The sequence below is a fragment of the Tyto alba genome, unplaced genomic scaffold (genome assembly GCF_018691265.1).
Source record: "Tyto alba isolate M040663 unplaced genomic scaffold, T.alba_DEE_v4.0 Super-Scaffold_3, whole genome shotgun sequence".
Classification (NCBI taxonomy): Eukaryota; Metazoa; Chordata; class Aves; order Strigiformes; family Tytonidae; genus Tyto; species Tyto alba.
In genome coordinates this window covers 15,377,610-15,401,994 of record NW_024881304.1, presented here as the reverse complement: position 1 = coordinate 15,401,994, position 24,385 = coordinate 15,377,610, and the positions used below count along the sequence as shown (strand labels likewise).

The window sequence follows — 24,385 nt, the reverse complement described above, 5'->3', positions numbered from 1 at the left end:
TCACCTGGTTTAAACTGGTAATGGCTCAGGCCAGCCACGCAGGTTTACAATAGCTAAGGATCCGTCACAGTTATTTTTAATACTGTCACGTCAAAATTGGCTTATTCCAATTTGCTTTTAAATCATCCTTGGAGTAAAGCTCTATTTACTCAGCCCGTATTTGTCCTGAGTGCACTTTTACAAAATAGCCATAAACATCCCAAAAGGCCACATTTGTAATGAAAACACCTCCAGACAGACTGACCCCCCGAGGGGATGCCGCTAAGGAATCGGTTGGACAACTCCTGGCCGGGACTGAAGGGAGGCACCGAGACACTCGGTGCATTATACACTCCCCTTCAGCTGCGCTTGAACTCACCTCGGCCGAGGAATGAGACTGTTTGAGGAGTCGGGGAAATGTGGGATCTGCAAAGGCTCAGCCTTCCTGTTTGGAAAAAGAGAATTTGAAAAATCTGTGAAAACAGAGACCTACGTGTGAGAATGGGACACAGCAGGGGCGGAGAGGGGAGGGAGGCACGGAGGGACCGGAGAGGTGGAAGTGGGAACGGAAAATCAGGAAAAGGGGCAAAAAGGGAGTTAGGAGGGAGAGAAATGGTAAAAATAAGTAAGTATAAAGAGCTGGAAAAGCAAGGAAAAGAAAATAGTGAAGAAAAGCTGTGAGAGGCAAGGAAGGAAACACTGGGTTCCGATGTCCTCCCTCAACAGGGGACGGAGGTGCCTGCAAGTAGCACCATTAGTCGTTAAACCTTGGCTGGTGTTAAATTTAAGTGGTGTACATCTCAAAAGAGGAGCTCGCCGAGACAATCAGACCATGGCTTGGTGTTTGGGCTGGAAGGAGCTAGTGGTGCTCTGCCTCCGAAATGGGGGTCCCTGCTCCCCCTGCTCCTTCTATCCCCCAGATCTTTGGGTGGGAGCCAGCCCTCCTGAAGGAGAGAGCTGTTTTTCTCCTTATGTCCCTGGGTGCTGCGGGAGCCAGGAGGGCTCAGGCAGGGGCTGCCCGAGGCAGAGGGGAGCAGGGGAACAGGAGTTCAGAGGGGTTTGGCACTCCAGAGAGCCCTGATGCTCACACAAAAGAGTAAGGTGAAGAAGTACACATGAGCATTACTTTTTTTACTCAGCACTGGCACTTCTTGGGCTAAGTGCAGTAAGCAGGAGCTGGGGTAATTAAATTCTTACAGAGCCTGTGAGGTAAATTTGCTTTGATGTTCTGCCCCAGACAGGGTGAGGTGCAGCCTCCGTGCCCCCCCCACCACAGCCATGCCCACAGCACTGTCGGGGTTCAGCAGAGGCTGGGCTGGGGGCTGCGGGTCATTCCTGTTCATAGAGGGGAGCGGAGGGAACGTCAGGACTGGGGCTGGCAGGGGAACTGCTGGATCTGCTGCAGGCCAGGGCACAAGCAGAGGGGACATGGCCCTGGAGCCAAGACAGGTCCCCAGCCTGGCTCCAGCAGCTGTGGGCTACCACTGACCCACAGCGAGATGTGTTCCAACCTGCTGTGGGATCCCTGTGGACCTGCTGTGGGATATCCCCCAGCCAAGCCCTGGGACGATCCCCTAGGCCTGCTGTGGGATGTCCCCCCAGACCTGCTGTGGGATGTCCCCCCAGACCTGCTGTGGGATGTCCACAACATGCTGTGGGGCGTTCCCCCCCTCAGACCTACCGAGGGATGTCCCCCTATACCTGCTACAGGTTGTCCCCCAGACAGCTCTGGGATGTCCCCAACACGCTGTGGGACGTGCCCCCCAAGACCTGCTGAGCGATGATGTGCCCCCGACCCCCAGACCTGCTGTGGGGTGTCACCCCTCACCAGACCTACTGAATGATGTCCCCAACGTGCTGAGTGATGTCCCCAACATACTGTGAGATGTCATCCCCCGACCCCCCCCCCCCCCCCCCCCAGCTTTGGGATGTTCCTCCGACCAGCCCTGGAGCATCCCCCGGACTGCCGCGGGATGCCCCCAACCGCCGCGGGATGCCCCCAACCGCCGTGGGATGCCCCCCCCCCGCTCCCCCCGCAGCCATCCGCCGGCGCTGTGTGTCCCCGCTGGCGCGGAGGCTCGCCCCGCGGCCGCGCACCTGGGCGCGGTGGGGTGCGCTCAGCGCTCCGCGGCCGCGGCTCCGCCAGGGCGGGGGGTGACTCACGCCGCCGCCGGCAGCCCCCGGCTTTATAACGGCTGGGGCGGCCGCCGCGCCCGGCTCCGCTGCGCCGCGCTGCGCCCGCGGGGAGCGCAGGGACCGCGGCCGCGGGACGGCACCATGCGGAGCTTGCGCGGCGTTCCGCTGCCGCCGGCGTTGCTGCCGGTGCTGGTGTGGGTGCTGCTGGCGCTGCTGGCTGCGGGGCGCGGCGCCGTCATCACCGGGGTGAGCGCAGCCGTCACGGCACCGCGCCGGGACCGACGGCACCGACGGGACCCGCCGCGCCGGCACCGGCAGCCGCGGGAGGGGCTGGAGCCCGGCGGGGGGGGGGGGGGATCGGGGGGGCTCGGCCGGGGGAGCGGGGAGTGATAACGGGAAAAGTGATGGAAGGGAATGGGGGGGGGGGGGGGAACTGGCTCCGCCGAGGGGGTTGCGCGGAGGTGGGGGTCTCTCTGGGGAGCGGGGAGTGATAACGGGAAAAGTGATGGAAGGGAATGGGGGGGGAACTGGCTCAGCCGAGGGGGTTGCGCGGAGGTGGGGGTCTCTCTGGGGTGGGCAACGGGCGGGAGTCGGGGGGGCCGTCCGGGATATGTGATGCCCGGAGGTGAGGGTCTCTCTGGGGTGAGGGGTGCCCGGAGCTGGGGGGGTCTCTCTGGGATAAGTGATAAACCAGACGGGGGAGGAAGGGTTGTGCCCGGGCAGAAAGGATGCTGAGGTTTGGGGGTCTGACAGGATAAGTGTTGCCAGGACGTGGGGGGGAATGATGCCGGGATATGGGGGGGGGGTGCTCTCTGCGGTGGGTGACGCCAGGACTTTGTGGGTCCCTGGGGTGAGGGACGTTGCGGTGTGAGGTCTGTCCCTTTGGGGTGAGGGATGCCTGGACTCGGCGGGGGGGGTGTCTCTGGGTTGATCTGTGACTCTGCAGACTCCGGCTGCTTCTCCCGGGCTGGAGGCTGTGTCCTCGTCCCCCCACTATGCAGCCCCCAGCCCCGGGCTGCCCCAGACCTGCCCCAGGAGGGCCCAGCTCAGGGCACCATTTGTGCACCCCGAGCTCCTCCAGCCCCACCGCTTACAGGCCAGGCACCGGTGGTGCTATCCTGCAAAACGCTGCTTTTTTGTTTTGCCCTTTTTTTTTTTTTTTTTTTTTTTTTTTTGAGTATGACTGTGCTGCTTTTTTTCCTCAACAGCCACCCATTGCAAATGTTGTTGTTGTTTTTAGGCTTGAGATTTACTTTGGTTGTGAAAATATTTTTTTTCCGAAGACGTTATTTAACCCGAAGTGTTGCATCACTCTTAAGTAAAATGATTTTTTTTTTATAAGTGTTTGCTTTAGATTAATAACCCAGCGCCTGCATTCCTTTGAGAGCTTACATGTCTTTTGTAACCATCAGAAGTTGTACTTGCAGCAGCAGATTACTCCGTGGCTGTCCAGGCTCCCCGTCAGGACTTCACCGAAGTCCATGAAACAGCCTGTAGTCATTTCTCTGGATGTCAGATCAGTTCCCAGGACTGATTAATTTTCAGAGCAGAGAGTGTGAGGAATTTTTTAAGATTTGAGAATTTCAAGTTCCTTTTAAGTAGAAATATTTCCAGCAATGGAGGACGAGTTTATATAAACCTGTTGTGGCTACACCTTCTACACCTTTAAAGCATAATTAATCCATTAAATAAAGTAATTGTGAAGTACTGAGTAATAGATCAAAGACAATGCAGAATCAAAAAGTAGAAATAGATCAGAACTAGCAAATGTTACTTTATTAACTCTTGCAGTGCGTTTCTGCTTAAACCACTTTGATGCATTTTTTGGCTTTTGATGAATGGGCAAATCTCAGACGAGAGCTGACGTAGGAGTTCCCGTCCCTATCCTCTGAGTGTGGAAGGTGCTTTTCCCTTGCAGTTTAAGGACTTGATTCAAACCTTCCTCACTTCGGTGGTGGTTCATGTGCTGACTTCAGTGGCCTTTGGAGCTCACATTTTACCCAGGACTTTTTTCTCGAGTGGAATTTTCCACAAAACTGTGTTTAAGTGGGATGCTGAAGAGGGATGTCCTTCACGTTGTGTCCTGTGAAGGTTAGGAGTAGCAGTATGAATTACACACTGCAGGTAAGGTGTGAGCAGGAGCATTTGGGTTGAATATTTTTGAAACTTGTCACACATTTTTGGAAAAGGTATCTTAAAAGTTCTGCCATATATATATGTGTGTGTGTGTGAGAGTTTTAAAAGAAATTGTTCAGCAGTGTTTTAGATACCCTTGCTTGCTAGGATGTGCTCAGACCTGTTTTACAGCTGAGTGGTACTTCACTCCAGGACCAGCCCCACGGAGATGGATGGGGTTTGAGGTACACAACTGAGAAAAAGAGGGAGTCAGGAGCCGAGCGGTGAGGAACGGCAGAGCCTGTGAGTCCAGCTGAGCTGTAGATGCCCGGGGGGCAGCCAAAATCACTGAAGCTGCAGGTTTTTTGTGACTAGAGCAGAATTAGACAATTAGAGTGGATTTTTTTTTTTTTTTTTGAAAGAGGTTAGAAAGTAAACATCTAATTGGCAGGTTGTAGTGGTAGTTTTATGGCCATATAAATGTTATAAGTAAATACTCCGTGTGTTTGGGCTCACCTTGTAGCATAGAGCTGTATGTTTAGGAGGAGCATTAGCCATTTGGGTTACACACACTATTTAACGGCTTGACCTTAATGCAACAGCTTTTTCCTAAATTACTGGCTGATCTGTAAATACGTATTTTGATCTGGCTTTTGCTGGTTGGGCTAGTGTAATATTTACCCAGCAGAGTACAGTCTAATGGCTTTTATCATGTAAATCCCAAGGTAGGACCTGTAAGCTTTTTTTCCTCAAGTGAATGTTTGTTCTGATACACAGTCTTCCCCAGAGGCGTTATCATCTTTTATGTACATTTTTACAAGTTGCCTGTTTATGTACTGCTGACCAGTGCCTTTGGTCTATCACTCCCACTGTCAGACACTAAGAGAGTAGTGAGTTAATTAAGCTTACCTCTGGGTTGTAATCAGAACCTTTAACTAATGGCATTTCTCATCAGAGAAGGGAGACTTGTTTTTTGCGTTAAATTCCGGTAATAAAAAGTCTGATAAGCTTTTGGTTAAAAAATAGGCAAAAGATGTGCAGTAACCTGTTTCCAAACCCTAACATGGCAATTGCACTTTATGGTTTCTGTTTTTTCAAACATACCCAATAGTTTGCGTTTTGGTTTGTGCTTATCTAAGCTGTACTGGGTAAGTAGCTGAAATATTTCCCCCCACCCTTGCAGGGGGAATGCAACCGCAGTAGCAATTTCTTGGATGTGGACACTTATGCAAAGCTTTTTCTATTACACACTTAAGACCTATTTTAGTTGCATGTAATTCTAGATAACAACCACAGAATCCATACTTAAATTTCTATTTTAGCTACTTCCCCCTGAACTTCTCTAATAAAACTATCATGCAGCATTGCATTTGCAAAGGCATTCAACCATAAGACATTATCATAAGAAACTAGAAGAAATAGTTACTTAAAAGTCTTCAAATTAATGGATAATTCCCTATCTGGCTTCTCTGTAAAACAGGATTCCTGACTGTTTGGTGAGCTTAGTCCTTGTACCTGCCTGAGCTTACTCGGGCTCCGATCTGGGAAAGCGGAGTGGCACGTGCCACCATCCATCAGCGCTCAGAAGTTGGGACTGTAAATCACTGACAGTCCTGGATTTGGCCCTGAGCAGCTCCGTACGTGGTCCTGGCTTTAAACAACCTGGGCTCAGCTCTGAAACGTGCCAGGAGCCTGTACGTTCAGATCCACGGAAGATACAAGTATTGCAAATCAGCCTTAAATCTCGTCATTCAGCCTCAGTGAGCCATGATAACTTGTGGGGCGTCAGAGGCCGCTCTTGAGCACCTGATCTGTCTTATTTCTGGAATATACTTATTATTCATTTTCTTTGCCTAATGCTGTATTGAACAGGCCTGCGACCGAGACCAGCAGTGTGGAGGAGGGATGTGCTGTGCCGTTAGCCTCTGGATCCGCAGCCTGCGAATGTGCACCCCGATGGGAAATCTGGGAGAGGAGTGCCATCCTTTGAGTCACCGAGTGAGTACGTCACCAGGGGGGCTGTGGGACCGGAGCTGGCAGGGTAGAAACAGGAATATACTGCTCTCTACATCACGTTGCATAAAAACTATACGTGGTGAAAAGGCAGGGACAGATCCCATGCATTACAATACCCAGCCATTTGCATCTGTATGGAAATAGCGCTGAAGGTACTTACGTAAGGAAATACATTACTGTCAGAATTATGCTGAAGAGGATCCGAGGATAAAAGTACTACATGCTTTCCAGATTGTTTTCTTATTAGTTTTTTGTTGCTGTTTTGCTTCATTACATGATCTGAAACAGCTTTAGCGGTTCCCAAGCCCAACCCTGCCAATGCCTACGTGCGTGAGCAGGAGTGTAGCAAATACCACCGGCCTCAGTGGAACTGGGCAAGATCCCATCACAAGCATAAAAATGTCACCAGCTGGTGTTGGGACACCTGGTGCATCCCTGCAGCATGGTCCCTGCCATCCCGTTTTGCTCCAGAGGCTGAGAGTCAACGGTGCCTTCAAAAGCCATTGAGAAGGTGTTGACGCACACTTGTACTTGAGAAAACTCACCACAGGTGCTCTTTGCTTCTATTCTCTCTATTCATTTCAAATACATATGCATGTATACATATACACACACACACACATATATAACACTAGTTACATATTAGTACATTATTATATGATACACTATATTATTAATATAATGATACTAAAAATTACATTTATTTAAGGCTATGTAATTATGTATATTATACTTACTATTAAAAAGGCTGTTTATTTATAAGTAATACAAAAGAAAGGCTGAATGGGATGGTACCAAGGAGTTGAGAACCTGATGGTCTTCAGAGCCATCCTCAAGGAAGAGTATGGCCCAAGAGTCATCACATGTGAAAGATATCAAGGCAATAAATGTAGATTATAAATGTGCAGCTAGTTAGCTGCCTCTCTCACTGTCTCATCCAATGCCTGACTTCTCAGCTCAGTATCTATGGTTTATTTTCTCAGTTTTAGGAAGTTCAGGGATCTGTTCTATTACAGTTAAATCTTTAAATCTTCTGCTGTGATATTGGGGACAAAATTCTCATTTTTACTATGTAATGTAGCAGGTTTTTCTTGTAAGGGCTCTTTGTGTTAACAGAGTCTCAGGGTAAGAAATTGTCTTCTAGGGGCTTTTATGAGCTTATTGTTATTGGGCAATAATTTATATTGTCTATTTGAAGCTAATTGCCTGCATAATTACAGTCAGGGAAGATGCCTGTCCACCCCAGACTTACAGTCATAGTCACTGAGGTTTATAAGCTTTATGAGGTTAATTTTAGATTTAGATTGCTCACTCTACTGCACTTCATGACAACCACAAAGCAAATTGATTTACTGTAGCATGTGAAATTAGGTATTTTTAAGGATGGAGAGTTTGCTCGACGGTTCCTCTTCCCTCAATATTTGGGCAGCTGGGAGACCAATTGCCCTGAGCACCAAAACCTTTCATTTGCAGGTTAGGAGCAAAGCAGGCACCACCATGGCCATGCCACCGCCCTGGGGACCTCCAGAGCAGCCTGGAGATACCCTGGGGGGGATGGCCGGCTGTTGGGTTTCCACCTTCTAGTTTCCTTCTCAGAAACCAAATCAAGCCTTGGCTTGATGCCGTGAACAATCCCAGTTGGCACTGCAGAGGTAGGGTTTGCAGGCAGGGCCATGCAGGTGAGGTTTGCCAGGTCTGCAGACGATGCTGGCAGCACCGGGGGTGGCTTTGCAGCCGCTGTTCCACCCCCCACATCTAATCCCGGGAGCTCCCTTGTTTCCTTTTCACCTCCGAACTCCCATTGCCTCGTGCTCATTAGAACCCAGTGCCGGGCACACGGCGTGGCAAAGCGCGCAGCGGCTCGGCCGGCATCGCCAGCGCCGGCTCTGGGCACGTGGGCTCTGCCCACACAGGCAGAAGCTGCACACCTCGGGAAAGTGCCCATCCCTCAGAGTTGTCACCTCCTGCCTGTCCCCAGCCGGGTGCGTTATTAAGCCACATCTTCAGCGTGGGAGTCCCACTGAAAGGAATGTTTCCTTGCAGCGAATGGAACGTTTTGAATAAATCACTTGAGCTGTCGGAGGGCTGAGAGGTACCTCTGAGTCAGCTTTACCAGCCTGAGGAGCACAGATTTTAGTTTTTTTGTTTTTTTTTTGCAGTGCTGTGCGTGGGCACCTGAGAGGTGTGATTCCCATGGGGAGTCCCCTGCACCTGCAGTCGGTGGGCTCTCCGCTCACGCTGGGGCAGGGGGGCCGTGATGGGTGGCACAGGGAAGCCCACGGCATCCCTTGCTCTGGGGCTGCTCTTCAGGCAGTGCTGGGCAGGGGGGCTGGTGCTGGCCCAAGGCACTGCAGGTGATGGGAGCTCCCCGTTTGTCCCCGCTGCCATCGAGGTGTCACTGGAGTCAGGCAGGTCCGTGGCATGATGCACGGGAGACTTTCTCTGGGTTTCTTAAAGAGAAAATTTGCACCCTGACACAAAACAATCTTGGAATAGTAAAATTGCAGGCTCAAAACACCCAGAAATCTGGAAATGAGGGAATGAGGGCTGCCTGCCCGGCTGGCAGCAGTGGCTTTGTACCTCTCTGCATCCTGACGGATGCTCGGAGCGCGCTGCCAGCCGGCAGCACCGCGGCTCCCGGCATGCTGTCCCACCAGGCTGTCCTGCTCGGCTCCTGCGCTGGCGGAGGCACGGCTCCTGTGAAAGACAGAGCTCGTGATCAAGTTGTTAAAGAGCATCAGTGCATGTGCATGCCGTGGCACAATTAAATTTGTTTAACGCAGCCCGTGTGCGCGCTCCCTGCAACGCAGCGTGGCTGGAGGAGGATGGGATGACATGAGAAACCTCTGTCCCGTGGAGAAAAGGCTCCTGCTCAAAGGGAGGTCAGGCGAGATGACCTCCAGAGATCCCTTCCAGCCTGAATTACCGCGGGATCCTGCGGGTCCCGGGTCCTGCTGTGCGGCTGCCAGGTTGCTCTGTGCCGTACGACAATGCAGGAATCAGGGCAAGCAGAAACCTCTGCACAGAAAACACCCCAAAACGTGATGCTGAAGGCCAGTGTAGTTTCACAACAGACCCCTTTATGAAACCGGAGTAAGTGGAGATGTAGATTTACACAGCGACACGGACTGTTACGTTTTGCTCCAAACTGTGGCGTGACCAGGAAATGCGATGGGGTTGGCTTTGCCATCTGCTCTTCGGCCCCCGCGCTGCAGCTCGTGGGGATCTCCTGCCGTGGAGGGGGGGCGGATGGAATTCCCCGTATCCCCCCCTACTCATCCAGATCCACCCCCCAGCACCATCGCTGCTCTGCTCCCTGCCCCTGACGTCTGTGCCCTTTGTCCCCAGGTTCCCTTCGCCGGGCGGCGGATGCACCACACCTGCCCGTGTCTCCCCAGCCTGGCCTGCGTACGGACTTCTCCCAGCAAATTCAAATGTTTACCGCACTTCAGAAAAGAAGATGTCTTTTTTTAGCAGGAGCTGTTCTGCGCCAGAAAGAGCCGCTCGATGTATTTCTTTTCTTGTTATCGTGATGAGCAAGGTACTTTCCAGGAGAAACCCTTTCCCATACTTTCCTGCCTCACCAACATTGAAACTGAAGATGAGATACCGTGCTGGCCTGGCCAAGGTTTTCAGGAGGGACCCGCAGTGGTGGATGCTTTCATTTTGGGGTGAGCAAAGTGACATCTGCTAAAGCAATACTGCTTTCTGAGGGCAGGAGCTTAACGGTTTCTGAACTGTCTCGTGGTCTTCATGGTTCCAGTTAACCCCAGAATTAAAGCATCCATGATTATTGTCAGGTTTGGAAAATTTTGGCCATGTTTTTACACTTTGGAATGCCTGAATTGAACAGAGAGTTGAATAATTGCATAGTGTGAAGCATATGACAATTGCCAAAACCCTATATTTACATAACATTTCATATCTTTAGTAATATAACTGTGTTTGTAAGTTAGGCACATCTCTAGGGTAAAATTTTAACCAATAGATGTAGTTTCTACACTTTTGAAAAGTGGCAGGTGGAACCAAAGCATTTCAATAGAATTAAAAGATTTTGTTATTTTAGGATTCTAAGATGAGAAGAAATTGTTACTTGAGTTAGTGTAAAACTACCTGATCATCTCAAACTATGTATTAAGATGTAGTTTATATTAAAAAAGGAACTCTGAAGTTTATTGTAATGTTCTGCCTAACTTCTTGTATATGTATCAAATTTGCTGTGTAAAAATTCTGTATCAGAATAATGGCAGTATATGATTTGATTTATTTTAATATTATAACATTATTTTGTCATTATGGTTTTCCATTTTTATTTAGTGTAATCTGTTACCACATACTGGATTCACCCAAGCTAGCAGAGCTCCTTACTGATATCTTAGCAAAAGATTATATGCCTCTGGCTGCTTTTAGGGAAACTCAGCAGTTTACAAAGCATGAACTCCTTGACCAAGCTGCAGTCTTAGACGATGGAGAAATCTTGGTGTAGCTAATATGAGAGGTTTTTCTTGGCACATGCCTCAAAGGATCAACTTTAGCCCAGTAAACATAAAATTTGTGGCTTTTCTATGAAATACTGTGCAACTTCATATTTACTTGTCAGTCCCTGGAGCTGGAATTCCAATAGTTTATGTGAGTTTCACACGTTTCTTGCTCTCAGACATGCAAACATATGCTGGAACTGGAAAAGTGAAGTCATTCATCTTTCAACAATCAGTGCTTTGCTGCTGCTGATGGTGCAGGGTTGAGAGAAGTTAGCATGCTTGTATTAAGGCAAACACCTGTACTACTTAGGGAAGATGAGAAATGTCCCTGTGAGTTTGCCAGGTATCTTCCACTGGTCTCCACAGCCTCCTTGAGGAGACAGAAAGGAACGACTGGGCTTGTTATTTTGCCAGATCCTTGTGGATCCTGCACATGATAGAAAAATAAATGTCTTGAGAGATAGGATTGTATCTTCCTGGCTCAAGACAGCCCAACTCCAAGGCTCCCACTCCAAAGCTTATATATTTTGCTTTACCCTTTGCAGTGGTGATACAGCAGATGTGCAAGTGGCAACAGACTCAAGTCCCGTGGGGGAAAAAAAAAAAAAAAAAAAAAGAAAAAGAAAGTTTGAAGTGCCACCAAATGTTAATGTTATATGTGGTTTGCATTAATGGGATCATGTAAAAACTGCCTGTATTAGATTTGAAGTCTTAGAAGGTTTTATCACTAACACAAAAGGGCTGGACTGTGCTGGTAAAAGACCACCATGTTCCCATGCTAATGCAGTGACATGTAAACACTGCAGAAATTCCCATAATGTAGTTTTGAAAACAAACCCAAAACCTGATCCTACCACTGTCACTTAATTGCGGGGCTCCCCAAACACCCTGTGCACCCACACAGTCTGCGTCTGCAGAGGAACATACTCAGAGCCCAGGGGTTGCTTTTCTGTCCATGTCTGTCAGTATAAAATTCAGTTAATACCATGGACTTCAATTTACACTTAAAGGGAAAATCAAAGACAATAGAAGCAGCTCAAATGTGTATGTGTCCCATCTTTTGCTCCATTCATTTTTACCAAAGCACATTTTCATGGTGCTCAAAACGATGAACTATAGCAGGAAGCGCCAGCCCTGCTTCTCATCTCCCACTGGCATAAATCACCAGTGACTCCACTGAAGGTAATAATCCTGGTTTATATCACTGTAAATGAGTGGACAGTTTTATCTGACGGCTGCCTCGAACCTGCCAAACTGAAATCCTAGGAGAGTTTATCAGACAAGAACAGAGCAACTTTGTAGTTGTAATTTGTGCCAATTAACTTGTGGGATTAGGCATTTATCTGGGTAATGAGAACAGCCCCAATTACAGGAGGTCAAAGTTCATACCATCTATGGGGGGTCAGAGTACTCGTGTCCTACAGACGCTCCTGGGCAGGGCATGAGGAAGGTCCTTCTTTGAGACACCTTACCCCGTGCTTTGCCCTCGAGGGGCTTCTCCACACTCTCCCTGCTGCCGCCAGAGCGGGGCTGCTGACGTAGAAGAGCTAAAGGCAAAACCTCACTGTCCTACATCCCCATCAGGTTCACTTGCCATCAATTATTCCAAGTCCCCTTTTAGTAATTTAGTTCTCATTAATTGATGCTCACAATGAAGGTTAGTTGATTTGACAGATTATTTTGGAAGGAAGATTATACTTCTGCACCCAAATTTTTTCCTAATAAATTGTCTTTTCCCCCATCCTAGGGGAGATTTCCTAACCCAAGCACACCTGCAAAGTGCTTTTAACATCTTTCTGCAGTGGAAGGGGGAAAAAAAAAAAGGCCTTTACCTTTGCTTTACAGTGATAATGGGGAAACCAGTGACCACAAGAAGTGTTTCAAAACATAAATGGCCATGCGTGCTCCTCTGCTTTTCCCCTGAGCCAAATTTTGACTTGAGTGGCACAGCAAACTGGACTCAAGGGGAACGATGGAAAAGGTGGCCTGCCTCGAGCCAGTTCTGCCATGAAAGGTTTTCTGCAGCCCCCTGAGCGGCTCAGTTTGCCTCAGCATCTCCCTGGCAATAATCCCAGCCCAGGAACAGCTTCCTTGCCCACCTGGGAGGAAGGGAAGGGGGCAGGCCCTTGCATGAGAAATCAGATGAGAAAAGAGAACAAAATCCACGCAGCCCTGGAAACACAGAAACACCTCTGTGAAAGGGAAAAGGCTTGTTCTCCAGTACATGTAGCTTGTTCAAAGAGAGCCTGGTTTAAATACTTTCCTTTATTCACTCCATTTAGGAGATCTGTGCCAATGTTTGGTTTAATTTTATTAATATTGGAATAATATTATTAATTATTAATATACACGTGTGCATTAACTTTTAATATTATATTAATATTTATATCACAGTTATGCTATAGAATAATGATTCTATCACACCAAACTGTAGGAGTTTCCATGTTTATTACCAGATATTGGGCCACAAGAGAGCCATTTCAGGAAAGGCCACCACCACATCTAATGAGTTTCTGCCTTAATTTGATTACATGCTTATTAGGAAAGGTGAAGCAAGGTGTTTCGGGTTTGCAGGTGCACGGCTGGCTGAGCAAGCACCTGTAAGCCTGGGGGGGCGGGAAGGGAAGCTCTGCTGCTGAGTTGGAGAAAACCCAGCTGAAGCTCAGCCTCATCTGCATCCTCCTGCCCACAATTCCCCCCTGGGAAATTTTGTCACTTTTGAAAAAAAAAAAAAAAAATAGTTACAAAGTCATGAGAGTGGGGGTGACACAAACTAAATTCTCCTGGTTGCGTGGCAAGTGGGACCCAAATCTGCATGGCTGCTTACCTAGGAGACAGGTCACCCTAACTGGAATCATGCTTTTATAGGAGGAGTAGCTGAAGTGAAGGCAGTGAAGATTATCTTGGTGGCTAAGAAAACAGCATAGAGTCAAGCTGCATTATTAAGGAGTGCTTTTAAGGTAAGAGGCAGACACCAATCTGCTCTTATTTCTTTGTAGGTGGGCTGGAAGCCTTGGATGACTTGTTACCTTGAAACTCTAGTGTGCTAGGTTTTGCAGCATGCTTTGTCAAGAGGTATTTTGCTAATTTGTCCTATCATTGTGATATACCATAATGATGTATGATAATAGCAAGTATGACCACAGACTGAGGTCCTCACTGATGCCTTCTTCCCCACCCTGGTAGCTGATTTGTTATTACTGCACAGATGGACATTCAAAAGAAACAGAAGGTGCTAAGAATCCCTTGATTTAAACAAGATGTCTCAGGAATTTGATCTTGACAATGTGTAACATGTTTTCCAGAAGGAATTAGAAAATTGCAGGAAGAGAAGAGACTGTGCAAATACAAGAGGATTTTGATAATAACAAAATCAATGTGCCTTTCTCAATCACACAGATATGAAATGCCAAACCAGCAGGGGTATAACTGTTAGACTAATCAATAATTCTGAGCGCAGGAATGAAGATTAATTTAATGCGCATCAAACATAGAGCAAATCACCTGTCATTTCTCAAGGAGAGTCCTGAGTGCAGGCAGACCCAGCCCAATGCAGTAGGCTACCTCTCAATGATTTGGCAGGACATATTCCCCCGTATGATCCAGCTGCCTCAGAGGATGGTGACAGCCTTGGGGCCACTCTGCCCGGTCATCGCGGCTGCGAAAGGCTGAATGTGAAGGGTTGAAGCCAAGTAAGCCTAGTGCACTGAAGGGAGGGTGGGTGGCAGCATGTTTCATGGCAAGGAAGACAGTGCAGGGAAGGAGGAATGAGCAATAGAACCATTCAGCACACTTGTAAACACTCCCATGGCAGGGGCTTCCTAAAGGTCTGAGTGTAAAACAGCTTAGTACAGGACATAGATGGAAAAGAATGCACGTGCAATGTAAAAATGACAGAAAGTCTCCTCTGCAACCCCAATTTGCCTGGGTGCATGTTAATTGTGTGCCAGGAGTGCCTGGAGCATCCCAGATCGATGCTCCTTTGTACCATGGCACCAGATATCGGCGTGTTACAGGCAGGTCCCTGTCCCCAGGAGGTTACAAATCTCACAGACCAGATTAAGTACCCACACGGCTGCAGCCTGAGCTATCCTGGGGTGCACAACTCTCCCTGCACTGTGTCCCAGCCGGTGGCACGGGAAGGATGGGCTGTTGCTGTGTCCCTGCCAGCACCCCACAGATGCGTGGGCAGCATATCTCTTCCTGGGCTGAGAATCCCACCCCAACCTCCCGAACCCCAGAGCCGTGCCTCCGCCGCAGCACTGCAACATGTGGAAGGGTTTAAACCTGGTTTTAACTGTAATGTGGCTTTGTAAATCCCAAACCTATAACACAGTTCAGAAGCAGACTGAAAATACGGCCTGGCTGCAGCCAAGCGAGTTGGGCTGAGCCACGTTTATTTACTTTTTTTTTTTTTTCTTGTACATGTGAGTGCATGCCTGTCACTTCATGCAGATGTTTGCGGGCTCTTTCAGTGTGAACAGGCAGCTGCAGCTCTTGCTGCAAAGAGTTCACAAACGAGCAAAGCTGCTATTAATTTCAGTGGGTGTGAAGCTGGGCCCATCCTTTACTTACTCCTTGTCCTACTCCTAGGCCTAATCCTTTACTTACTGCTAAGCTAGGCTGGAGCCCAGGCAGCAGAACACAACTCTAACTGCTTTCATGGGACCTGCCAGAAAGGCCAGCTCAGGGAGAGACACTAGCAAGACATCTGCAAGCATGCTCACTCTTTCTAAAAATTCCACAGCATCCTGTCAAATTAGTAAGTTTTTCTTTTTTCCTCCCCAATTTCTTCTCTCGCATGGGTGAAACCTTGACGGGAAGGTCCCCTGCCCCTTTGAATTCAATGGCAAAACTTCCTGACTGCAGTGGTGCCATAATCTCAACTCCTTCCCCACCCTGGTTTCATTAAACTCCCCAAAGTCGCTAACAAACCTTTCACACATTGCAACAGAGCCTTCAACTATTTGGATTTGGTTTACTTCAGCACTTATGCTCAGACAGATATTGCACAAATGGAGAGTAAGAAAAAGTCTGTCTGGCTGAGAGGGGAAGATCTATTGGGGAGGAAAATTAGCACCGAGACCTCCGTCCCCACCAGCAGCACTGCAGGCAGGTCCTGTGGAGCCCGGCACCCGCAGCACCCTTCATCACCCCACCGGGAAGCACTTTGGGGATGCTCAGCCTAAACGTGTCCCTCCTTGCTTTCACACCATGGCTCCAAGCTATACCTCTGCCTGAGATTCTGCAGGCTCCTTGGCTCAGGTGCCCACATTCTCCCCCCTTCAGGCACACTGCAGCTTGGCTGAACATATTGCACGTTCATCCGCCTTCCTCCACACCCAGATGTCTTCTCCGGCTCTGCTGGAGCTCGGCCCCATGGGCACCTGGAGCTGGTCCCTCCCCGGGGCTGCTGCAGCCCCGGAGCACCCAGGGGACCGTCCCCTCTCCTCCCTCAGCACAGAATGCTGGGGGACCTGCTGTGTAGTGTGAGTGTGCAAGGCCTAATGAGGGAGGAAAAGGAAAAAGCCCAGCTGATTTACTCCACTATCAAGCTACTCAACGGTTTCCTTTCCATCACCCTCCTGCAAGCACTCGGTGACAGATGGGGACAGATTGAGTGGTTCGATGGAGTGAGGTAATATTCCACTAAATCATTCCTTTTTCTCTCACTGTCAGAAAGCACCCAGACTTCATCCCTTCCGTCTGAATCTTCTTGTGTTTCCCTCTGTGGATTTTTTTTTTAATGACAAAGCCATTTTAGCTCTATCTCTGCTGCAATTTCCGAAAGAAGCAAGCGCTGGTATTTATAAGGTATGATAAAATGGGTGTTGTAAAACAGTTAGCAAAAGGAAGGAGCGAAGCACTGCGAGACAGAGGGTTCTGGTGCTGTTTACTGGTGTTTCTGATTTCTTTTCCTCCCGGCATGCTCGGGCTGAGCCCTGGACCCCGGCGCAGGGACCCCGGCTGGGCCCGCAGCCGGCTCCCGCGCAGGTGTGCCGTGGGCAGGCGCGCAGGCTCACACTGCACGTCTCACAGATGGAGGATCCATTTTTTTTTCCTGGATGATTTGTTCCAATTGTTAATCATCCTCACACAAACACAGGATTTTTTTTTTTTTTTTTTTTTTAATGACACACCAGTAAATAACAATCAGAAACTTTAGGACGGGCTTTCTCTTCACCAGGCGATCTCCTGATTTCTGCCTCCTCTATTAGTGCTGTGATGACTGCCTAAAATTAACTGGGACTTCACAGCTTCCCTGTGCCCTTGCAAGACTAGCTTTGAACTTGAAAGCCTCCTACACAAAATGCTTTGTGCTATCAACCTGGTCATGGTAGAGGTGAAAAATGTGGCATTGAAGAAAGTGGCTTTCCAACAAATACATCCACAGTACAACCGTGCATGGCTCACAAGATCAAAGACAGAGTGCAAGCACTGAGGTCATTAAGCATGAATAGAAATACAGAAATGCAACAGCTTGCTTTAAAGGCTTAGCTTGACTTTAAAGTTAAGTGATGAAAGCTTATGTAGTCAGGGATTGTTCACCTGTGACAATGCTCTGCTCTTGGCATCCGTAGTTCTGTGCTTTACGAAGGTGAGTAAGAATAATTAATAATTTTTCAGATAAAGCACCAAGATGTGGGGCAGTTAATGACTTGTACCAAGTGAAAATAAGCTCAGAGATGCTCAGCATCATCAGATCTAGGGAAAGTCAGAGTGTTGCAGATGTCGGGTCTGTTGGAAAACCAGGGTTCAGTCACCGGTTCCATAACCAATGGATGAGTAAGGATTTACCCCACACAAGGTCCTTCATGAATGACACCGCATCAGAGGTCACCAGCAGGAGAAGAGGTTTGGGGTAAGACTTCCGTCGGCACAGCCCCAGCCCAGCACGACTCTGCACCAGCTTTAAGAGACCATCTTCACTGACAGTCTTTCTCTGATGGCTCCGTTTCTTTGCGATGTCATATACTTTGTAATATTCTGAAGCTTAAGAACACCGTAGCATGGGAGACGCTTCCTGGTTCGTATTGCAATCGAGTTAATCAAGCCTGTGCAGTGTTTTGAGCAGCTATAAAGGAAGCTGTGCTAAAATTGAGGATTTTAGGGGACCTCTATTAGAAACAGCTCCCCTGCTATGTTTCTAATTTTTTTTTTTTGATCTGCAGCATTACTATCTAATAAGGTTTCTGGGGTATTCTGATCATCTAATCTGCAGCCTAAATTAATTAAGTGCCCTTAACATCGCATTCTGCCAGTATGTGTCTTACTCTGTCTGGAGCCACTTCTCTTGGGGTGGTTTGTTGGCAATTGTGAGCAAGTGCAGGTGCTACGAAGGAACAAGGTGACTGTGCTTAACCGTGTGGGGCAAGTGGCAGAGATCCAGCCGAACACCACGCATCCTTTGCTGGGAAGGGAAGCAAAATGCCAGCTTTGCTCTCCTCTGAGCTCAGCACAACGTGCCCCAGGGCAGTCCCGCGGCATATGGCAGAGCAGCCTTCTGGAGGTGTAGCTGTATCACATCCAGGTGAAGCCTCAGGAAAGAATTGTTGCTATCAGGCTAAGCCAAATCCCTGCCCTCTTCCTCAAGGCTACCAGCTTCACACCATTCTGGGAAGCAGCTTTGTCTATCCTGGTGCAGATCTGGTACTAGTAAAGCAAATGGTGACAGCCTGGGAGCTATGCATCCCCCTGCTCATCCTCTACCTCTAGCACAACCACCAAATAAGACATTTACCCAACAAGATTATTTGGCTGGGGCCAAATACTTCAGCCCCTTTCCTAGAAAACGCTATACAAATCTAACATCAGAGCTAGAAGCAGCCCACGGTACTCCAAGTATCGAGTGCTGTAAATCAGTTTGCTGTAGCCACTACTTGTTGAGATTTCAGACCAGTGTCATTTTCTAAGCTGCCCTGACGTTTAAGTTTATGCTAAAAGCCTCTACTGACTTGAAGATTTTGACTGTGAACACTTGCAAGGAATGTGTTAAATACCTGGTGAGTGAGTAAAGATGCCAGAAGCAATCAAGATTTTTCCAGAGCAGCTCTTGGTGCAACTGCAATTCTTCACCACAGATATGTAAAAGCAAGCGTGCTGTGACCTCTGAGCCAGACTGTGGAGAATCTCTGGGGGAGGTGATGTTGGTATTTCCTGTGATACTTGGCACTCATGTTGCCCAGAATATGGGAAACTATCATACATGTGCCCGGAGGGGTATAGATAAGACAATCTATATTCTGCTTAAGCACGGGTAGATGGGAGAAGTGGGAGAGCCTCTCTGCCATGAAGCTCGCCAAACCCTCCAAGTGCTTTGCATTTTGGTCAGTGAGGATGGGGAGAGGGGTTCAGACCATCCGAGTTTTCACAAGTGAGCCCAGGGTTTGCACAACAAGCTGCAATAGCTTCTCACGTGGCTGTGGGAGGTAATTATTATCACCCAGCTCTCACTGGGTCTCAGCCGTTAGCACTTCTGCGCAAGACCAGCAACACTCTGGGTTTTTTTTGCTGAGCAGCTGGGGTAGGGAGGCTTACAGCCAATATGTTGCAGGTCCCAACAGCATCAGCCATGGCTCCCTGTGCTCAGCCCATTCTTCCCAACGTTATTTCTCTAATTTTGTTATCTAGAGGAGATTTTCATCCTCTCTGACACCCCTTCGCTGATCTTGGTCAAAGCATTTAATCTCTGTCCGACTTTCCCCATATGCAGACTAAATGATGCTGTGAGAACATATTAATGCTGTGCTTTGGAAATGCCATTTTTTTTCAACTTTCTTATATTTTCTCAGATGTCAGAAGGAATATTTATCTTCTGGTACCTCTCCAGCCCTCTGTTTTTTCATACTTTCTTGGTGTACTCTCAGCCAGCAGGATACACTTGCAAAGTGGTGTTTGTTGGTGTGCCGGCACTGAGTACCGTTTCATTTTCTGCCATGTGTCTGACCTTGATATTTATTTTCACATTTTCTGGAATGAAGCCCTATTGTGTAACACCCATCTAAACCCTGAATTAAAGCTACTGGAGTTCCTTCTCTTTTGTAATAGTGTGACCAGGATCATAATCTGCCTGATATTACAGATACCTAAAATATAAATTAACTTCAAACAGTGCTGATTCTGCCCTCGGAGTACGTCACAAGTCCCAAGACAGCCCTGGAAGCTACATGCAAGCAAAAGGCATAGTATACAGATATTCTTTTTGAACTTTTTGGTATCCTTTTGCTGTAGCAAGGCCAAGTCTGGTTGCCACCGATGGGTGATAGCAAAGCATCCATTATCTGCACTGGTAAGAACTGGACTTGCCTACCTAGCGAGGACATTGCCGAGATGGGGGATGCCTATGCACAGAGATTAGCATTCAATACAGCAGCACGGCTTGATAAGCTAAGTCTAAATAAAACCATCAGGTCACTCAAAGGTGATTTTTCATCCCCCGCATATATGATTGACTATACAACTTGTGCTTAATTTTTCTAGAAGTGAAAAATCTGGTCCTTGCAGCCTTTAAGGAGGTTTTAAAATAACTATTCTCCAATCTCTGTGGTTTAAATAGAAACATAACCATACTACTTATATCTTGGGAGGGAGAAAGGATGCCAAAATATCAGGCATTTTTAATAGAGTAAGAGAAAGAAAACATTGGCTCGGGTACCAGCAGGATTAGGAAAAAGAAGGCAAGATTTCAGTTGGCGGTCACAGTTCTAGACCCCAACATAGGAAGCTCCCTAAGTTTTAAGGAAATATGATTCTGCAAAAGTTGGAACCTTGCTGAAAAGACCTAACAGTAAACCAGGTGTGTAAGGTATACTTGGAACACAATTCCCACTAACAGTATTAATGCCTTGCCCTTAAGTCTTTGTAACACAACTCTACCCCGTTACTCTCCAAGATTCACTAAACTATGAGCTGATACTCCAGGATGAAAATGTAATTAGCACCGCTAACCAACTTCTGCTGTGATCTGAAGTTCCCGACAGTTTTCCTTCAGTACCCAGATGCATTTTCAAACAGCTTTGAAAACAATCATTAAGTCTCACTTTGTTTTTAAGATACTCCAATCCATGGTCCTATCTCCTAGCCCAGCTCTGGCAGCATCAGTGCAGCCTCATCTTCCTCCTGCCTGCCATCTCTGCAGCTATACTGAAAGCTCAAATTGCAAACTTCTCCTTATGCACTTCAAGAAATGTTGCCTCTCTGGTGTTCAAATCCAAGCTGAGAGGGGAAAGCAAGATATAAAACCACACCAGAAGCCCCACCTCCTTTCATTCCCTGCGTAAATCTGAAGCTGCCACCTTAGCCCTCTTCTGATCTGTCACACGTCTCTTCTGTGCTCACTTCACAGCCAGAACAACCATTTCTCAGTTGATGTCTAACAACTTTGGACTACTCTCTGCAGAAATATTCTTAGCACAAATGTAGATTTCTTCATGGAAATTGAGCTTCTCTCTCTTATTTCGTGTGAAACTTGCTCCAGCACAGCTACGATCACTGTTTGTTAAGTGTTACGTGATACACCAAAAAGAAAGCATGTTAGGGACCGTTTCCTCTGAGATGGCTAAAAAGTTGTCAGGATCCCGCCATCAAGCTGCCAGTTAAGATACTTTCAGAGAAGTTTTTGTGGAACAGTAAAGCAAGTTAAAATGCCATGCTTAATAAATGTAAATTACCCATTAAGAATATAGCTTACAGATGAGTATAGTATTAACCAAGCCACCATGTTAAAAAACTGCTTAGCCAGCTAAAATAATTAGCAATCCACAATTACCCACTCTTTTCCAGCATTAACAGAGGAGCGATTAGTCCAACCAGAAATTTGGGTTCAGTAGACACAAAGAGTTGTGCTATTTAAACCTGTTGCCCATCATGAACTTAAGTCTTCTTAAAAATAGCTTTAGTCACTTTTATTGGTATAAACACCTAAATTGAGATCTAACAGCAAATAAGGATTGTGCTTGTCCATAATAACCTCAGCTGTGAAATCTACTCAGACACAAGACATACAACCTTCCACATACACAAGTTATTTGTCAGCAAAGCAGAATGCTGCCATTCTGAAACAATTACATACAGTAAAGGTTTTCAATATTTTATTAAAGAAAACAGTCAAAATGTACAAGTATTACCCAGGTTTGTAGATAACTTCCTATAAAGGCAGTAAAATATGAATTTCAATCTAGGTTTTAAAAACTGCTATAGTTGATTATTTTTAAAGTTGATATTTTAAAATCACATTTCACAAATAGTTCTGAAATATTACCAAATGAATAGTGCAACAAGAAAATTGAAATTAGTTCTACACTGTTTGCATGTCAAGCAAAAGTTATAAGTAACTGCTTCAAATACTCAAACCATTTGAGAATGAATGAACTCAACAGCTCCCACCAAAAACTGACTTCTGACCACATTAGCAACGTCCTCTTCTTGTTCTTCACTTAAAATCAAATAATAATAAAACAACACCTCTTGAGGTCATCAAAAATAACTTTAGTATAAAATTGTCTTGGCCCTTATCAAATATTACATGAGTAAAATTGTTAAGCCTTTATCAAAACAGACAGGAATAGGGAAACAAAAAAATGTCATGGCCTTAATCCGTATCTGTTGGAATCATGTCTAGAAACATTAGAAGCAAGACCAGAAACTCGGAGCCCTGTTTTGTTTTTTAAAAACCACACAATCACAAAGAAAAACAGCTTCTTACTGCCTAAGGTTTGGAGGTGTTCTGCTCAAGTACCTGTTCCCATAGACAGCAACCTTTTATGTTCTGAAGAGAGCATACGCAAAATATAGAAAAATAAATAAAATAGCTTCTTACAGCCTAAGGTTTGGGTGCTGGGTGGTGGTTTAGTATGTCCCCCACAGGTCACACTCTCTTGAGATCATATGCAGAAACATGGAAAATTATATCCATCTTTCTTTCTTAGGAAGAGAAAAGCCCCCCTACATCCCAAAGCTCTTGAGATCACAAAGGATGGTGCCCTGGGTGCTCTGGATGCTTTGGCAGCATGGGAAGTGGGCTCGGAGACAGACCCTGAGCTCCTTGTTGAAGATGAAGCAGAGGATGGGGTTGACCCCTGCCTGGGCAAACGTCATCCAGACAGAGGTGGTCAGGTAGACCTGGGGGATGGAGCTGGCCTTAATGAAGACCCGCAGGTAGCAGGCCACAATGTAGGGGGACCAGAGGAGCAGGAAGAGCAAGGTGATCATGTAGAACATCTTGCAGAGCCTTTTCTCCATCTTAAACTCCTCCAGCACCAGCAGCCTCTTGATCTGGCTGTGGGTGGCCTGCCTGATGCCCACGAGGGTGGGCGGCGTGGGCCCCCTGCCAAAACCAGCCGTCCAGTTCGCAGCTGCTTGGCCGGTGGCTCCCGGCCCGTGGAAGGTCCAGTTCTGGCTGATGGCTGGTACCAGCTGGGCCGGCTTCATCTTGCGGTGGCCGTGGATGAAGAAGAGCAGCTTGATGTAGACCAGGTGGGTGGCAGCGATGACGGCCGCCAGCATGAGCATGAAGCCCAGCGTGTCATTGGCCTTGACGTAGCGGTGCTCGAAGATGCACTGCTCCTCCTCCCGGATGAACTTGTAGGTGCCCACGTCGAAGACGGGGGGGAAGGCCATGGCCATGGAGAGGGTCCACACCATGCACACCACAGCCAGGCAGGTCCAGCCCGTCATGCGCTTGGCGTAGAAGCGGTGGTGGGCGATGGCCATGTAGCGCGTAACCCCCACGCAGAAGAGCAAGAAGGCGGCGTGGAAGCAGAACAGCACGGCCAGGAAGGCCAGCACCTTGCAGCTGAGGGGCCCGTGGGGCCAGGCGGCCCCGCTGCGCACCGACAGCATGACGAAGGGGAAGCAGGCCAGCGAGCGGAGCCCGTCGGCCAGGCAGAGGTCCAGCAGCAGGTAGTACGGGGCGCGGTGCAGGTGCCGGTCCTTGAGGATGAGCCAAGCGAAGAGCACGTTGCCCGCCAAGCTCACGCAGAGGATCAAGCCCAGGGTGGCCAGCTTCAGCCCGGAGGCGCTCAGCAGGCCGCCGGCGCTGGGCAGGTGCGGGCTGCTGCTGCTCCCCAGCTCGCTGCTGTTCGCCATCGGGTCCTTCCTCCTCCTCCTCCTCCTCCTCCTCCTCCTCCTCCTCCTTCTCTTCGGCGGCGCCGCGCAGGCAGGGCCGGGGTCTCAGCGCCGCGGCAGCGCGCCGGGGCCGAGGGCCGCGCCGCCCGGCTCCCCCGTGCCCCCCGCCGCCGGCCCCCCCCCGCCGCCCCGGCCCCGGCGCCGCCGGGCGCTGCCGCCGCGCTCCCCGCGGGCCATGCGGTTCCTCCGCTCCGCGCCCGCGCTAGGGCCGCGCCCGGCGCCGCCGCCGCCCCATGGCGGGGGGGGGGGGGGTGGTGGTGGGGGAGGAGGAGGATGCGCGGGGAAGGGGATGGAGGGGGGGGGGGGGGGTGCGGAGCGGCGCGGAGCCACCCCCCCCCTCTTACCACCGGCCGAGCTGCTGCTTCTCCGCGCCGGGCGAGGGGCCGGCCGAGCCTGCGCACAGCGGCGGCGGCTCTGCCCAAGCTCCCGCCGAGGACAATGGGGTAAATCCCCCTCCCTCCTTCTTCCCTTTCCCTCCTCCTCCTTCCCTCCGCTCTGCCTCCGCCCCCCCCCCCCCCCCCCCCCTCCGCTCC

The 24,385-nt window shown here is 48.7% G+C and overlaps 2 protein-coding genes across 2 annotated transcripts; one reads left to right on the top strand and one right to left on the bottom strand.

Moving 5' to 3' along the window:
* The first annotated feature begins 2,243 nt into the window (after positions 1–2,243).
* On the top strand, positions 2,244–10,421 carry PROK2 (prokineticin 2). Its single transcript, XM_042799643.1, has 3 exons — positions 2,244–2,361; positions 6,103–6,228; positions 9,595–10,421. Exons 1-3 carry the CDS (start codon positions 2,257–2,259, stop codon positions 9,718–9,720), a joined length of 357 nt encoding a protein of 118 aa, XP_042655577.1. The 5' UTR covers positions 2,244–2,256; the 3' UTR covers positions 9,721–10,421.
* Positions 10,422–21,616: 11,195 nt separating this feature from the next.
* On the bottom strand, positions 21,617–23,857 carry GPR27 (G protein-coupled receptor 27). Its single transcript, XM_009976159.3, has one exon. It carries the CDS (start codon positions 23,811–23,813, stop codon positions 22,671–22,673), a length of 1,143 nt encoding a protein of 380 aa, XP_009974461.2. The 5' UTR covers positions 23,814–23,857; the 3' UTR covers positions 21,617–22,670.
* Between the last annotated feature and the right edge of the window lie 528 nt (positions 23,858–24,385).

Excerpts from the sequence above, each read along its gene's own strand:
- PROK2 (XM_042799643.1), top strand. The coding sequence starts at position 2,257 with ATGCGGAGCTTGCGCGGCGTTCCGCTGCCGCCGGCGTTGCTGCCGGTG. Across the intron at positions 2,362-6,102 it reads GCGGCGCCGTCATCACCGGG|GCCTGCGACCGAGACCAGCA; the intron begins GTGAGCGCAGCC and ends TGTATTGAACAG. Across the intron at positions 6,229-9,594 it reads GCCATCCTTTGAGTCACCGA|GTTCCCTTCGCCGGGCGGCG; the intron begins GTGAGTACGTCA and ends CTTTGTCCCCAG.
- GPR27 (XM_009976159.3), bottom strand. The coding sequence starts at position 23,813 with ATGGCGAACAGCAGCGAGCTGGGGAGCAGCAGCAGCCCGCACCTGCCC.